Source organism: Anser brachyrhynchus (assembly GCF_964034855.1).
Source record: "Anser brachyrhynchus genome assembly, chromosome: 4".
Classification (NCBI taxonomy): domain Eukaryota; kingdom Metazoa; phylum Chordata; class Aves; order Anseriformes; family Anatidae; genus Anser; species Anser brachyrhynchus.
In genome coordinates this window covers 54602914-54621140 of record NC_137698.1, presented here as the reverse complement: position 1 = coordinate 54621140, position 18227 = coordinate 54602914, and the positions used below count along the sequence as shown (strand labels likewise).

The 18227-nt window shown below is 40.4% G+C and overlaps 1 protein-coding gene across 4 annotated transcripts in view; it reads right to left on the bottom strand.

Moving 5' to 3' along the window:
* APBB2 (amyloid beta precursor protein binding family B member 2) overlaps positions 1-18227 on the bottom strand; it is a 172828-nt gene that overhangs the window by 37023 nt on the left and 117578 nt on the right. For all 4 annotated transcript variants that reach the window (XM_080589357.1, XM_080589360.1, XM_080589358.1 and 1 more), the window contains exons 10-11: positions 7740-7886; positions 3275-3402 (exon numbers count right to left, since the gene is read on the bottom strand). In XM_080589357.1, the coding sequence (XP_080445483.1) occupies positions 3275-3402; positions 7740-7886 (275 nt within the window). The remainder of the gene's footprint in view (positions 1-3274; positions 3403-7739; positions 7887-18227) is intronic.

The following is an 18227-nucleotide window of genomic DNA, read 5'->3' as shown; positions in this document are numbered from 1 at the left end:
AGCTGCAGAGATCCCCACCACCACCACCTGCCCAAACGGGTGGTGTTAGGGTACAGGAGGCAGCACAACACTTTGACACTGTCTGCTCATGGATTGTAAGACCATAAAAGCCCCAATACAAGAATCTCCACCATTTAAGAATGAAAAGCTACTGCCCTCCCTTCTCTGCCTCTGCAGAAACACACAGACCATACCAAAAAAACAAACTCATGAAAGAGGTTTTAAAAGTTGAGCTGGGCTTTGGGTTGGTGGAAGAGCAATGAAGATAGAGGAGGATTCCAGGGGACGTGCTAACAGAAACTCCTTTACAAAATGGATGGGCCGTTACCTCCCTTACTTGTCAGAGCAGCTCAGAAAGCAAAGGGCATGCACCAGCAGCTGAGAAGGGGACACAAAACCCAACCTAAAGCATGATTAATGTACAGTCCTGCAGCTCACAATTGAAAAGAACAACCCTGGCACAGCTTCAGTAGGCTGATCTTTTCCACGATGCTTTTAATGCCCAGAAAAAAAACACGCCATGGCCTACTTGTTAAGAAGTGACTGTAGCACTGACAATAATTCTGGTACACCTGTGATACCACCAATCCTCCGTGTGACAATGACCTTACTGATCTTGAAGTCACACAATTTAGCCAAGTGCTAGGATTCTTCCATTATTTACAAAATAATATTAAACGAAATAGCATGGATCTTTTCGGTACAGGCAACAAAATACAACGGCTTTTACTCTTTAAAAAGTCAGAAGATGTTGCCTAAGAAACAGAGTCTGCCAAAAGGATGGCCAGATACAGTACATTTATTTTCCTTCATTGCCCATATATGCATATCAAACACAGGAGCTCAGTGTCTCCACATACGGACATGCATGCATAACCTCCAGCTTAGCTCCTCTGGTGGGAACCTGCTTTTGTTCACGATTTCATGAAGGCACTCTGCTCTTTCCTAAGGTCAAACATACCTTACTAAGTGATTAATTTGAAACAAGGGATGCTACTTTTCAAAACATAAAATCACCACACAGCTTAGGTCAACAAAACGATGGAGCCTTTGCTTATCACACAACTATTTTGTGTGTTTTTTTTTTTTTCTCTCTCTTTTTTTTTTTTAAAGTAACTCTAGAGGTCAAGATAACAGTGCAATGTATGGAGAGAATTATTACAGCCTCCCAGTAGATGTTTCTGCCTGAGGTGAGCTGGCTGACATATCCTCAGATTAAACTTTCATCAGCAAATCGCTGTATTTCATCAATCTTTCATTACGGCATTCCTTAGAAAATCATCTGGTCAGGTGTCATTAGAAAACCTTTTCATCTTGCAAAGCAAGATCTACCCAAAAAAAACTACTACAAGGAAAATGCAGTTAAAAATGAGGGCCAGTGGGCCATTACAGGTTTCAAGAAGGTCAAAAGAGAAGAAAACATACATTTCTACAGTATTTAAACACTGCCTTTCAGAACAAACCCAGTTAATTTTATTATATGGACTCTTGGAACACAAAATGTAGCTAATTAACAACTTCCATGTGCAACAACTTCTGGGCAAGTTTCATGCCAGAAAGCGGGATTTTGTCACCATATCAGACAGCTAACCCACTACAAACAGCAAGGCGTTCCCCTTACTTTTCTCTAACGATGAGAAACTCATCATCAGGGAAAGCTGCTGTTGCAGTTCTTGAATGACTCTGGTGTTTCTTACCTCAGGACCACAGCTAATTTTAGCAGGATGAACCCAAGGACTGCATTCTAATGCGTACAAGAAAAGAGATACAATGCAATTTCCTTTCCAACTCAACAGTGAGGTTTTCTCCTACCCCCAAAAAGCAAAACAAAAGCTGAGATGATGGGCTCTGTTTTGGCCTTCCACCACAGTTCAGGTTCTCTTCTCACCTGAAGTGTTTTTCTTGCATGTTGGCACTTGTTGAGCAAATGTTACATCATTTATGCTACCCTCACAAAGTGTATTTCCCACACTGACCCTCTCTATACGCAGAACATGTACATCTGACTGCTCAGGCAGAAGTTTGTACTTTCTGCTTGTCTTTTAGATCTTCTATCTGTTAATTAACATCATGTGCAGTCTGAGTTTACTTACAAATAAAGGACGCTCAGTTTTTCCAACTATCCTTTTTTTTTTTTTCAAATGGGTTAATAAAATGTTAAATGAATTGCATTTCAAAAAGCTTGGGCTCCACTCCCGAAAGCCATAATGGACACAAAATATACATTAAGGAATCCATCAAAAATTCTTACGAAGGAGTAAGAAAAGGAAATCTGAAATCAAACTTACTCTGGTGAAAAAAAAAAGAACAAAACACAAACACAACAGATTCCAGTAAAAGTAGTATGTTATGTCTCAAACATGGACACAAAAAGCAGCAGCTCTTTAGCATGACTCAGTCCTTACTACCTGGGATGGGTACTGCCTGAAGATCCTGGAATTGCTCTATGTGAGAGGAAATATCCTGGACAGGTCAGAAAGCTCAGTGGGACAGGATATCCTGCTCTAAATAAGGCACCTTCACGATCCTGTTTCCACAGCCGATGTTGCATGGAAAAGGATGCTCCCAAAAGATCAGTCAAGAACAAGAGCTAATGGAAGACAGGCTCCTGTTCAGGAAGGCCTTTAAGCACGCATTCATGGTTACTCCCTAGGGCAAGGGAGAACTTCAGCTCACCATCAGTCAGGTGTCAGTGAAAAAACTCACTTTTCTGCAACACGCTTTGGAATTTTCTTGCATCAGAATCTTTAAGCAATAGCCATGGAGTAAAACCATTACTTTTCCCTCAGTCAAATCAAACATGCCAAGGAAGTGGAAACAAACAAACGCACACAGTCATGGAAGAATAAGGAGCACAGTTAATTTGCAGCAGCAGGAAGAGTTGCTTTCACACAGCCAGGAGAACTATATTATGGGCCATATTTGAAAACATGATTTAATATAAAATGGTATTAAATACACAAAGGAAACAAAATAATATTGCATGTGCTGTTTTATGCGCCTAGCTGAATTCATCTGAAATGTTTCCTAAACACAGGTTTACCAAAACAGGATACAAGTGATACGCTATGAAAAGTAGAGATTTAAAAAAAAACATAACATGAGTAAGAAAAAGAATTTACCCATTCTCTCTGCATCCCCAGGACACAATTACCCAACCAAACGAATAGCTTTGATACCTAACTCACTCCAGATATATCCGCGCTCCTGTACGTGTATGTAGCAAGACATAAGCAGCACCAGGTCAATAGGAACAAGGACTGTGCAGACTCACCGGCCATTGTCACGACCCACTCCCCACACTCTGATGCTCACGATGGGCTGCGAGTGAAGAACTGTGCGATCCATGGGGTCGATCAGGTTCAGCATGTCGTTCTCCAGGATCAGGTACATGTCCTTGCCCTGCAACTCCAAAAAAGGCACAGTTACAGAGGACGTCCCCTTCTCAAAACTGGGATCAAAGTGCTCTGCCTACACTGCTAAGCCTACATCTTCTTGGGACAATCTGAAACTCAAAGTTTGTCCCGCTGAAACTCAAAGTTTCAGTTTGTCCCAAGAACAATTGAGAACCAGCTTGTTCACTTCTGGTGTGAAAAAGATCTACAATAGCATTTTGCTATTATATTTTTGAATGATCCCGACTACAAAAACCTTTGATATCTTTTAAATGCAACTGTTTGACTCATTCAACCACAAGCTATTGAGTTACTCAACAAAGTATTTGTTTATCCTATCTCTAGTAAATTCTTCTAATTGTAACAGAAGAACTGTGTTAATAGTAAAGGATTGCATCAAACCCTATGTACTCTTAGGGCAGATTTCCCTCCTTCAAACAGTATGTGCTTTGTTTCCATAAACTTTAGCCAGTGGGTCATGGGAACAGACAGCAATTTGTATGTGCCAAAGGATTTATAGGATACTCTTTGAAGAAAGATTAATTAAAGGGAAAAAAACTAGCATTAAGACGTGAACACAGATTCTGCCAGTGACTGCAGAATCCCAGAGCCAGGATTTCTCCCTAATTTTTCTGGCATGTAAGAACATGGAGAATCCTTTTTCCCTTTAGAGGAAATAAATTTATGGGCAATTTTCCTTTGGATGCTAATTCACAAGTGCTAATCTTCCTCCTATTGCTAGCATCTGCAGAAAGGCTGTTGCTTCTTCTGCCACATTTAATAGCTCTCTTCTCAGAGGCTGCAGACTGCGGAATCCCATGGAAATGATCCTGGACTTATTGCCAGAGACATAAGACAAGCTCCTGCTGATAAGAAGGTGGGAACTATCAGCTAAATATAGAGTAATTTGTTTCCCCTCTATTGTGCCAGTCTATAAATGAACAGAAAGAATGGAAAGGGTCTGACTTCCCACTGACAAGTATTTCAAAAATGACCTTTTTCTTCACCTCAGTGACACAGAAACCCTCTCCCTGCCTGGTTACAGTGGCTCAAGTTTTAATGATGTCTAATTTTGTGTTTGTGTATGACATATATTGATGTCACCCTGCCCCCAGGGTTTCAAGGCCAGGCAGCGAGGGGCAGGCACTGCCCACTGATGGGGGAAGGTGGTGAACCACAGGGACCCCAGCCTAAACCTTCTGCCCCACGTGGGGCTGACCACCTTTCCCCCCCAAAATCCCCTAATAAGCATTCAAACTGTGGCTGTGACACAGAGCTGGCAACGTGAGCTCTGAGAGGGCAGTGGGAGAGGAGGGGGAGGCAGTCTGGTATAACCTGGTGTCTGTACAAAAACATCGTTCAGCTCTGATAACCATGCACGTAAATGGGGCAAAACCATGGGAAATAAAAGACAGAAGCCTGGATAGCGTAGGTAGACTGGGACGATGGAGGAAACAAAACTGAGAACAGATTCATCATAAAGAAAAAAGGGTGAGAGGTCAGAAGCAATAAACAGTTTGTGTAAAAAATGTTACCAAGTGCCACAAGATTGCTTTTTGGACCCATTTTCTCCTTATGTATTTATTCCAGAAGAAAATTATTACACAAAGGTAAAATCGGTTCATCATGCAAAATATGCTGGGATTAGGGTAATAAAACTAAATCCAAATTAGCTGGAAAAGATTGGAAAATGGACAGATAAGGAATATAAGTCACAGGAAATTATCCTTGCAATGCTCGAGGGACAGCTTGGCCACAGCCAGAAGCAATACATTTTGCTAAGCTTTGTTGCTTTATTATACAAAAGCTATTTTAAAGATGGAAATACCACACAGGGCATGGAGAAATGATTTAGACACGCGGAACCTGATTGTCTCGGATGGCTGAAGAGCTGCAGAGACCTGATGCTCCAAGCTGAGGAGGGCTCTCGCAGGAAGGACCACGAAGGGAAAGGGAATAAAGGAAAGTCTCAGACCCAAAAGCATTTCAGGGACGTGTTATGAATGGTGGTACAGAGGCCAATGGCATCAATACATCTTCACTAAAGTGATTTTGTAAGGTAAAGGGATATAATGCATGGCAAAGTAGCGATACAAACAGGTGAGTTGCATTTTTTTTCCTTAGATTCTCGAGAAGCGTGAAAGTTGGAAATGTACAGGGAATCTGTCTTGGAAGGAGGCATGAAATCCTGTACCAAAGCCAGTGACAAAGCTTCTGTAGGGTCAGAATTTTATGCAGGGTGGTTTGTTTTTCTATTTCGTTATTTTTTATTCATGAAAATTTGGGGATAGTCCTAGTCCCAATTTCACTTTCATTACATTCTAGCTAAAATAAATCTTAAGGCAATCTTAAAACCCCTATCTGCAGTCATCGGTTCTAGCTTTGTAATAGATTTCTGCTGTACGTGCTCTGATATGATAATGACAACCACATTTTTCAGATTCCTCTCTAACCCATGCCTCTTCCAATCACTCTTGAAACACTACATTGCCAGCAGAAAAATGTGGTTGTAATGATTTCTTTTAAAATCAAGAAGACAATTTACTTCAGGGGCCACCTACTCAAGCACAGCATCTCTACTGTTTTGTCGTGCTAATTTTTATTTTATTTTATTTTTATGAATATCATGATGAATTAAAAATTCTTTTCCAGGGGACGAAAACTTGTCACCAGTTTGTCTTGAAAACTGGGAAGAGTTTTGAACAAAGAACAATGGGACTGACAGAGGCGAATAAGGAAAAATCTGAACATTAAATTTTAAACAATATAAAATGCATGATTTCAAAGTATTTCAAGTTCATCAAAGTTCTGTTTTCTTAAAAATAGATGAGATTACACACATTTGAAGAGAGTGGTGGGTTTTTTTTTCACCCCTGCCAGGAACAGCAGTAAGTCCAAAGTCTACAACTGACTCATCTCTATTTGCTTGTCTAGGTATGTTAACTGAATAAAACCATTTCCAGAAGTAAGGAAAAGGCAGACCAGAGTTATCTTGCTTATTTGTATGCATAATACACATTTCTTACATTACAGAAAAAACACAAATTACTTTCTATAGATGGGGCAATTTAAACGTGTGCCCCTGGAAATATTATATTCATTTTTAAACAGGTTCTTCCTCCCAGCTGCTCCTCTGAAGGGTCTCTGCGTTGCCGTGGTTGAGCCGGGACTGAGAACACAAGCCACACTCTGTACAGAATGAAGGATTTTTCCCCAATTCATTTCTTTATTTAACCCAAACAGGCAATTCTCTTCTTTTTGGCAGTGCTGTTTCGCTACGATAAATACCAATGAAGCTAACAACATTCATTCTTGCATCACTTTTGCATTCAGATCTCGTGTAGTAAATCCACATTACTGTAACTCCCCGGAAAACAGGCCAGGAAAGAGGTTGAAGATGAGATGTAACTGAAGTTTAAGGATGTTGTTTCATGAACGATCGAACAATGAAGACTGATTTCCTGTGGGTTTGTCTCGTGCCCTCTGTACATCCCACCAATACAACACCAGTTTTTCCTGTTTTCTTATTTCATCTCCTGATTCCTCCACACCTTTGGCTCTTCCATCCGTCCCCTGCACACCTGCTCTCCACACCACACCACCTCTGCCTGCCTTCATGTTTTCACCTTGGCTCCCACTGTGTTACTCTGTATTTGCTGCCACTCCAGAAATACAGCACAGACCTTGCAGCATTCAAGTGGATGAGGGCATACTGCCTCATCAGGAAACCAAAGCAGAGGAGAGCTGAGCTCTCTGATTTTGCTTCAGTTTGTGGGAATTTGACACCCTACAAAATTGAACAACACTGGTCAACGCATTCAAGAACTATTAGAGAGGAACCAAGAGACAGACTGGTGAAATTCATTTCTTTCTGAAAGACTGATAAAATAATCATCTTAAAATAAGCCATCTGTCCATCCTTCTCAACCTTCTCACCCATGTTAGAAGCACAGGTCACACCAGCCAGGGTTTCCTTAAAGCCCTTTTGTCCCTGGGAAACATGTGAAGATGCTGTTTCAAAGCATCACATTAAAACCTCTGGTCAAGAGAAGGATTTAAACAGTTTTGCTTGCATGTCCCCAACTCGGATATTGTACAGGTGTGTACTAGTAAAGGTGTAAATGTTAAGGTGAGGTCTTTGGGGCCCCTGCTGTCCTGAGTGGTTTGGAACAAAAATATGTCAGCACTGTCCTTGAACCCTTTCATGTTTTCTAGCCGGGCTTGCTGGCATAGGGATACCCCAAACACAGAACATAGATATATTTGCCTTAGAGTTCTTCTTCCAAGCTGTTTTAAAACAGGACAGGGATGTTCTAAGAGGACGACAAGTTTATCTGTTCTTACCTCTCCCCAAATGCCAACGGTGTCTCTGATGTCGTTTTTACAGTAAGAGAGTTGTCTGATGCAATTGTTCACAGCAACACTGCTTTTTCCAGGAGCAAGATCTTCTTCTGCCATTTCTACCCAGCCCAGAGAGCGCACAGCAAAGCACTAGAAAAGAAACCAGAAAATATCTGAACATGGATCATAGCACACAACACAGTGACTGCTGCGACACAAACACAGACACACACACACAGGGAAAAAGGAAAAAGCCCAGATACAATAGAAGGAAATTTTAGCAAGTATCTTGAGCTCTATTTGACAAGAAGGAAAATACTATTGGATTACATCTGCTGTGAAATTCATGCTCACAGTATACCTCACTGACTGGCTTCTACCTCGATTTTTTTGTGTGTGTGTGTGTGTGTGTGTGTATTACAGCAACCACTTTTTACAGTAAGTTTAATTAAGGTAGCCAGCAATAACAAAGTTAAAGGACTAACAAAATGATAAGCTACATAAGACCAAAGCAGGCTTTTCCTAGAAGAAATTAAAAATGACCTTTAAATCAAAACAATTTAATTATGCAGTTTTTTAAGCAGAAGGATGTTTAGCCAACCAGAGCACGGAGTTGGCAGAACAATCTAAGGCGGCATTGCTTTACACATATGGTGCTTTTTGCAAACAAAACAAAATGAGAGAAATTGAATGGCACTATTTTTACCCTACATTTACCAGGGTAGAGATTAAGCAAAAAAAAAAAACAACAACCACCTTTAACTTTTGAAAAAGAAATACAAAACCACACCATATTTGCTCTCAAGGTTTTACAGCAGGTGAAATACAGACTGCACACTAAAGCAATGGGAGCTTATCTATGAGACTAAGATTTGATCCAGAGAGTATCATGAGCATCTCATTCTCATGTTGCACCACACTGCCAGCAAAGGATGCACAACAGATGTACCTGCTTAACAGGTAAACCAAACTTTTATGATGGTCCCAAAAGGTTCACCAATAATAGCTCCTGAGCCACCCCGTATACAATTCCTGCTCCCTTCTCGGCATTTAATATGGCAATGGGCACCAAACACTGCCAAATCAAATCAGATTCCATCTCTGCACTCCAGTTTCACTGGAGTAACATGAAAAAAATCTTTATTCAAGTCAGATTTGGTAGTGCCCCAGGACCGATGCAAGGCTGCACTCAGTTCCTGCATTCAAACCCTCTTTGCCAGCCTCGCTGCCACCTGTGGAGGTGCAGGATTTGGCAGGCACAAGTTACAAAAGCAAAGGTGAGACAATGAAGAATTAATCACCGAAAATCTGCCATTGTCCGTCATCGTTGTTCTTTCAGCCTCAGCCTCCTCTTTCCAAAGTGGGTCAAGGATCAATGTTCATCAGCACTGAGCCCTCGGTACTCTGCTTTCCCTGCAGTTATCCACGTTTCTTCCAAAACAGTAAACTATTCTGAAATACTGTGCTGTTCTGACTTCACTGACGGTGAAGTCGGTGAGTAGATCAAGGTGATATACCATCACCGGTACACCGTTTGGAACCAACGTCCTCAAATAAATAAGTAAAATACCAGACCCCCAAACACGTACAGAAAATGTCAACTTTGGCAAACTAAGGGATGAATAAAATCCACCAGTGGGTAACGAGATTAATGACCTTCTCCTTCCTTCCCTTTCAACTTCTCTCCTCCTCCAGCCTGCTTTCAGCTTGCACAACATCCAGCAGACTTCAGCCTCACCTGCCAGCTGTGCCCACCCAGCAGCACAGCACAGAGCCTGCCTCTTGCACCCCTGAAATTACTCCAAGGACTCACGAACGATGCTTCTCATCTAAGGCAGCAGACAACAAACACACTGTGCAAATTGTGCTAAACTCCTTTATGAGCGTGGGTAAAAAATGAAAGCCTCCCGTGCCTCTACATTTTTCTTCTCTTTTATTTTTTTGCCTCAAAAAGAAAGAAACCAATATGCAAATTCTCCTACACAGCCTGCTGCCTGGCCCAGCTCTGCTGGGAACCCACAGAGGTGCTGGCTTTCAGGTTCAAAGAGAGATGAGGAAGAAGGTGAATGAGGAAACAGTGGAGGGGTCACCACTGGGGTCCTCTTCACTTCAGGGCTATACAAGCTATCAGCCCCCCCCCCCCTTCTTTTTTTTTTTTTTTTTAAGCAATTATTAAGGTCATCTAATCTTAAGATTGCAGAATTGTTTTTGGCACATCAGATGCTCATGAATCGTGCTGAAAGTGCTGTGATGCCCATTTGGGTATTAAATATTTATCTTCGCAAGCTTTTTAAATACAGATTTTTTTTTTACTGGGCCAGAAGGCTTTTTTGTTTTGTTTTGGCTTGGGTTTTAATACCAGTATTTCAGTATTGCACTGAGTATAGGATACTAGCAGCAAGAATAATTTCCTAAATTGGCTGAGGAGAAATGAAAAGCTAAATGTATGTAATAGGCATATTGCTTCCTCATTATTCTTCATATCTCAACAACATCTGCAATCTGTTAGCTGATTTCCAAACATAGAGAGAAATTCAGTCCTTGCACTGAACAGAGTATGTATCTTAAGGCCAAGAACTGCTGAAAAGCAACCAGCTCAAATTGACAGCAGGCACAGCTCTTATTAGTAAAGAAGGTGAAGATGGTAAACTGTTATCTTTGTTTTTTTCCTTCTCTTAGACATTATTATTCTATATTTTAAATTCACCAGTGGTGGCACCTACTGCATTTCTTTCCCTCTGTAGCCCGCTGACACGACAGCACAGCGAGCTGAAGAGGATACTGTGCTGTCCATCCCACATATTCCCCTTCACAGGGGGAGCTTGGCATCCTTGCTCACCTCCAGTCCCTCTCAGTGCTTCCACGCCAGGTAGACAAGAGATAAGAAGGCAGCTTCTGGCACCTGGCAAATTTTTGTGTGTGTGGTTTAACTGAATACACGTGCTGGTCTGAATGAGGTAGGGACAGACTTTTGAGTAGATTTCGACATTAAATAATATGAGTAACATGCGATGCATACCCTGGTTTATTTATCATGAATGTAACAGATAACAGAAATATATATACATGCACCTGTACAAGGGGGAGGGCAGTAGAATAGAGTATGTTCATGCATGCTGCATGCCCCTCTCGTGTATTGCTAGTAATTGTAGAAAACTTACAGAAGATCCACTTGAAGTTTTATCATTGGTGTTTTTTTGTTTTCTTAATTATTTCGCTCAGAAATACTTTTCAAAACAAAAGAAACGAAACACAGCATGAGCAACCCGCCCAGTCTCTCCAGTTGGGTACGACCCAGTTGTTAAATCAGGGTTAGCTGAGTTGCCCACAGCAGCAGAACTGCTTCATTAGCTAGCACAGTATCACGGCATCGCGGCTCCCCAGCTCCCCCCAGCCACACTCTCGAGCCAAGAGAGAAAGCGCTTCCTTGAGCTGAGCGAGCTTTGCTAATGCACCCTCCTTTCTCCTGGAACTAACACGTGGAGTCAAAACCAGCCGCACCGAAAACCAGAGTGCAGCCCTCCCTGACTAAGAGCCTATGAGCTCGTTAAAACAGACATCCCTGGTAATGCCAGCTGGGTAAGTCCCCCTGCTCAAGGCTCACAGCTAATTATTGGCAAATGATAATTTCAAGGTAATCCAGATGCTAACTTTAAGCCTACAGAAGTGTACCTCATTATTCCCCCCTCTTTCCTTAGGGAGTAAACAAACAGCCTTTGTGTCATGTTACATGTTTTCACCATTAACTTACAAAACAAAATCTTAGTTTTCTGTGACTGGTCAGGACTCTCTGCGTTATCTTAATATCAAGTCCCTAAAAACGATGGTTTAGAAAAACATCTGAATAAATGAAGCATGATTTTCCTGCCTGCTTGAATCTAATGTCCCTAGACTCCTTCCAAGTTTTCCAAGTGCTGGCAAAGACAGCTAAGTCTGAAGCAAACCAAAGAACACATACATAGGAAGAACGACAGGTTTAAGAAGGATGTACTACATTGGAATCATTTGGCCATTGCTGTTTGGGATGGGGAGAGATCAAAGATACTACCATGAGCACTGCGTGTCTGAGGCAGCTAATTGAAAATGTTTAAATCGCATTATGGCAACAACTTCGTACCTTCACCTCAGCCGGAGACTTCACGTCTTCTGCTAGGCTGCATGGGATGTTGTGCAAAGAAAACGCACAGCAAAATAAAGCCACCTGAACTCACACTGCCCCATGAAAGGACAGGTGAACAGCAATGAAAACGCAGGTATCCCTGTTCGGTTTTCCAGTTCCAGAGAGCATTTGTTTGCATAGCTGCAAATCCAATTACTGTTTAAGAGTTAATGGTCTGTAGTCAAAGAACCAAACTCATAAATGCTGTAATCCAAACCCTGTAAAAGGCTGTAAACCTCTCTCACAGTGCAGCTCTGACCTAAAGCATCACATAAAGCTGGGTAGCTTTAGAGGTTTGAATGAATTCAGTGAATTGTGGTTTGCCCTCCTGCTCTTTAGCCTCACAAACGCCTTCACAACAGGGTACGGTCCCGCTCTGCTAAAACTTTTCCAAGAGGATCATCAGCAGGAGCTTTTCCAGGAATGTAGGACTGTGATATCTCTGCACGTAAGCAAGCACCAAGTTCTAGCTGTTGCCTCGTGTAGTGCTGAACAGGTAGTGTTAGAAAAAAAAATAATAATAAAAAACCCAAAGCAAATGCAATCCCCTGCTAGGCAGAGGACAATTACACAAGACTGAAATCAGAGCAGTATTGGGACACAGGTAGACAAGACCCCATGACAAGGAAAAATTGCTTTAGGACATCAGCTGGAGTACAACAAACTAAGGGACATGTTGAAAACAAAGACTGATTGTTTTTAGGTCACACAGCTGCTGGTACCCACTATAAACTCGATCGCATTTGGGTACGTGTTCCTTGGTGATTTATATCTATGCTACTGATTTCTTCTCTGCTTCTAGAGGACTTTAATTTGAGCTTTTTTTCCTTCGTTTCCCTTTATATTTTCCCTTTTTAAAGGCTGTATCTGTCTGCAGATATACGTAAATCACTACAGTGTTCAATAAGGCCTTTTATCACAGGCCACTGAGCAGACTTGTGCCTGAGACGCAGCATGTAGATCACATTATTAATCGCTTCTTATGCAGCCTGCACAATCTTGAAAATTCCAATTACTTTGTCTTTAATAGCTTCAAAATAAAACAAGCTATCTCATTGCTTTATGTTTTGGAAGTATCATAAAATACAGCCACGGCATCCTAGGAAAGAAATACGTTCCAGTATGTTTGCCTGCATCCATCAATTTGCATCGATTTCAGATGAAAATATTGGAGATGATCAAAGCCAAACCGAGAAACAAAAGAATAAAGAGATGCTGCTATGCAATTAATGAATAAACGAACACTTCCATTTAATTGCTGCAAATAGACTGCATTGCATCCATTTTCTCATAGAAACACTCAGTTGTCACATAAAAATTCTTAATTAACGAAATTCAAAATGCAGAAACAAACCCATACTAATAAGATTTTTCACCATTTCTGGCTTTCTGTTGCAGTTCATGTTGTATTATCTGAACTGCTGAAAGTGTGCATATCACACAGAAACGTGCACACAGATGTTCAAATCACAACAGGATTCAGAAATCCACTAGTAATTGCTATTGCATGGAGATAGTTAAAAATTCAACTCTTGTGGAGTACAATGTGAGGGCTTTACAAATACTGTAAATTAACTTTTTAAATAAATTATCTCTCTAGAGCATGTCAGTATTGAACTCTCTGCTTTGTCAGTCCCTTGCTCATTCTCCAAGACACTACAGCCTCATTTTTTCCCAGACACTCAGACTCCAACGCGTAGGATGACAGAAGTGGCTCTCTTCTTTTCAGTTTAATACTTGTCTCAGTGGTGCCTACTGGCTCACAGCCAGAGGTCAAATCTACTCTATCAAGACAAGAAAGCCTTGCAGGACCATTGTGCTGGTTCAAGATTTTTATGAATCTCATTTTTTTTATTCATTACTACGTTTCTGATCAAGAAAAAAGCCTAGTCAGTTGAGCAAAATGGAATAGACGCTATTATTCTCAACTGATACCCATTTGCTAAATACAGTTCTGAAGAAGAAATTAAGATTGCCTTTTCTCTGGTCTTCTCAGTAAAGAATAGGCTTTGATTTCAGATGCTTTGCAGATACCTTAACTTCATATCCTAAAAGGCTGGCATTATGGACTTTGCTTTGAGCTACTGATGATGTTTTGGGTTTTATTTTAATATAGTGAAATAACAAATACGCTTCCTCTGTGAAGAAAAGGTGGTCACTTTGTTCACCAGAAACTAACACAGGATGATTGTTACAATAATGCTCAAGTTAGGATCTATCTTGCAGAATAACTGACCTGTAGGATAACTGAAACAGGTTTTATTATTCTGCTACACACAAAAAAGACACCAGCAAACACATATTTGCATTGTCAGTGAAAACAAGCCCTGCAGGAGTTTACAGGTTATGGAAGAACGTGTGTGTTCATTTTTTCAAAACTGATGCTCTGCAGTTGTTATCTTTAACCTTAAGCGTTATATAGTTATTTTTCTGATGAGGGCTCTTGTGCAGGCTGATGGATGTAAGAGGTTCTAACACAGCCAGAAGTACTTTATTCGGTACTGTTGTTGTATGTAATTTCAAAGGTAGTATGCAGGACATCCAACTTAAAAAAAAAAATAAAAAATAAGCCTTTAGGAGAACTCTCAACCTTAATGAAACAATGGCAAAAAAACCTGCCTTCAATACAGTCAGGATTTCAGGTCTCTTTAAAAGCAACATTGTTAAGAGTAATTTGTTTTCTGCAGTGATTACATTTAGGACAGGATACGAAGTCAGCGAAGTTCAATCACTGCTGATTGATTTCACTCTTTTCTTTGAAAGCGACTGAAATGAAAACGAATCCCAAGTCCAGAAATCTCGACTCCCAGACCCTGGTGGGCCTCCCATATCTGAGGATCCACTTACTGTCCCACTGCCTGCCTGCGGCACTGCGGAGCTATCGTTTTCAAGCATATGGAATATTGCATACCTGAAAATGTAGCAACATGGCACCACAATGTATTGCATATCTCATGCTTTTACATCTCTTAAGTGGCAAATGTTATTCCTACTCCCTTTTCTCTTTGCTGAAATGCAAGAAATGTTGACACCGAAGACCTCTGCTCCTTTAAAGTGCAATCTAGAGCTAGAACTAATACCAAAATAAAAATGCACACAGGTTAGAACTATCTAAATATTGCTGTGTCATTCAACACAATGTTCCATTTAAATTGATTTTTAAATTAACTTCCTCCATAAATCTAGCTTTCAGCAGGTCCACCATAGACAAATAACCTACCAAAGTTTTACCATGCTGCTTTCAAACTGTGTATAAATAATATATATTATGTATATACATAACATACATAAATATATAATGCATATATATATATATATAAAATATCTCAATATGCACTCTGTGTTTTTTCATTAAAAATCTATACAACATAATGATAAACTCCGTGACACTGCAGACAAGCACGGGCTGCTTCCCTGAGCCTCCCTAAACTGGCGAGCTAATATAAATAATTGAAGAGAAGCACAAAAATATCATCTGACCAGTTCATTTTGTAGCAGCAACATGATGAACAGATATTCCAGAGGCAGTTCACGATCAACAGTCTCTTCTAAAACTGGAGCTGGTGGAGGCTACATATTGTTTTAGAGGTAAAATCGGTCTCCAGTGGGGAGTATGAAGGGCTGCAAGCTGTGATTACTTTAGCAGTGTATTAACAAAGCAATACCAGCAGAGGCTGAGCTAAACGGGGAGCTTCCCGTGTACCAAATCCATCGATCTGCAGAACAGCAAGAGGAGCTTTCTGCCATGGGACATAAGTATGACGAAGATTGCTTCTTTCCCCAGTTTCTGCCCATTCCCAAGGACTCCTTATCAGTCACGCATACAGTACTGCTGGCCCAGGAAGAGCTTATACTGTGTTGCGCCACAGAGCACTGAGTAAACTGTGATTAATTAAAAATAATTAAAAAATAAGAAACTTTAAAATAAAACCCACGACACTTACGCCATTGCTTCAAGGGAAAAGTATAATATGAGACAAAAGGGTTCTCATTTTATCTTCTCTTTTCCCACTCCTGTAGAAATCCAGCAGCCTATAGTGCAAACCTTCTGTCCACTGTATCTCAATAAATAAAACACCGATAATGTCCCCAAATTCAAGACATTATTATTGCTCTACAAATCTGGAGACTTACGGTAAATTTTAAAGCACCTTCCATTCTCGCTCCCATGAGGAATGGCTTTGTGATACCTTTTTCTAAGAAAGGCTTCAATAAAATCTTTCCCTACGTATCTCTTCTGCTGTTCAGTCACCCATGTCCTGATCTGCCACAGGAGACTCGCATTTAATTAGATCCCAGAGAGAAGCTGGACTTCTAGGAATGAAAGACATGTAACATTTTGCAGGATCTAATGATAAATCTCAGCCTTGAAGGGTTCAAGAAATTAAACTATATTATCCCAGATAGTTATATTATACATATATTATAATAAGCATATTGTAGCTATGTGTACCACTACAAAGTCAGTCGCTGAGATTTGGGTAAACCACTGTCTTCCTCTTTCTTGGGCTAATCTTTGTGTTTGGTTATAACTAAGACCCCACTTAGGGACAAGGTGGAAGAAAATATCCCATAGATGGAAATCCATATTATGATGCATACCACATCATAACATTATCACTTATAACATCCCCTAGTGACACAGTAGATATTAGTAGTATTTATTAAGTATTTATTAAGACTTTATTTCCGAATTACCATTCTTCCCTCTGAAAGTCTAAAATAAGCCAATACCAAAAGGAAACACATTTTTGGAAGTACTTAACTCTTATTCTAGTTCTTCTGATTTAAAACATTCCCAAGTATCATTTAAGGAAGATCCATGAGCACTGAATATAATCTTTTTTCCTGCATTTTGAGCAACCATTTTTATGTTATTTCATCAAAAACAACAACGACAAAAAAAGCAACAGCCTTTCCAGCCTTTTCAAAGATGTCCTTAGGTGTTCTATTGGCTGTTGTTTAGTGTTGAAAGATCTTTGTACATACTCTTTGGGCTAACCTCCCAATACAAATTTCTGCTGTTCACAAGAAAACTTCAGCTCCTAGCAAGATTACTTGAAAAAACAAGGCTCCCCCCCAAAGTGATATTGAAATTGAGAACTTTTCTTCCGTTCCCTCATCTGACGATCACTTATAAATACTGCCTATAATTATGGCTTAAGTTGCAACGAAAGGGATTACAGGCAGAAGCTGAAAATGTAAATGGAATTGCATATCAAGAATTGTCCAGTAGGGAGGATGGCTATTTTAGATCTCCTCTACAAGGTATTGGAAAAAAATCCATGCAAAGTAACAAACCGGTTCAGCTGTAGTAAAAATTAAAGGCAGAAAACACAGAGCTGCTACAATAGTCAGGGAAACAGGCACTCGTCTTATAAGAAGATGGCAACCTCAGATTTTAGTTGAGATGGACTAAATCAAAGCTTTTTGTAGAGTTTCATGTGCTCATAAGAAGTTTATATACAGGACTGTGAAATTACTGGAAAAGCACTGAATGCTCCCTGTTTATACCAACAATTTTAGAAGCTACTCTGAATTTGAGAGAGAATTATAGACTTTAACGTGGAAAGATCATCCTTTCTTGTAATTACTTGACAGAAACTACTGCTCTCTGGTTAAGTATTCACTTGCACAAGAAATCAAACTCATCTCCATCGTTAAGGAGACAGGCTGATTGCTAGAAGTCCTGTGTCTAGCCAGAATATTTGCTTCTGGAGAAGATGAGAAGCAAGCAAAAACAGGGTGTCTGCAAACCACATGTACCTACCTCCACAGCAAGAGAAGCAGCACAGAGATGGAGAGTAATTCTTTGGGGGCCACTTAGTATTTTGTAAAAAATATTTCAATAGTACTATTTACAGGTCACTTTCAGGACAGCCACAAGTGGCCTGACAAGCCACCTTGTCAGAAACATCCCTCGCATCACTCCAAAAGGCCCTATTGCATAATCCTTAATGCTCAGGTAACACACAGGAGATCACCATCAACTCATTTTCTGTGTCTCAAACTGAATTTTCATTCTCCTGCAGGTAAGTCATTACACTGAACTACTTGGCATCAGCATCTCCTGCCTCTGCCCAACTTAGAAATGATCTCCTCTTCCTTTTGAGATCCTGAGCATTTACTGATGTCTATATTGGAAAACAGACTTTTGGAGCAATCGCCTAGTACTTCAGCAGGTATAAACACTTCTTCCATTTCTTAGATATCGATACATAGCTAGTCTAAAATGGCAAAGCTGGAGAGCAGAGCCCTGCTGAACAAGCTAATGTAGACCGGGAATTCGAAAATCCATACAGAAAGACTACATTAAGCCTAAGCAGAAAACC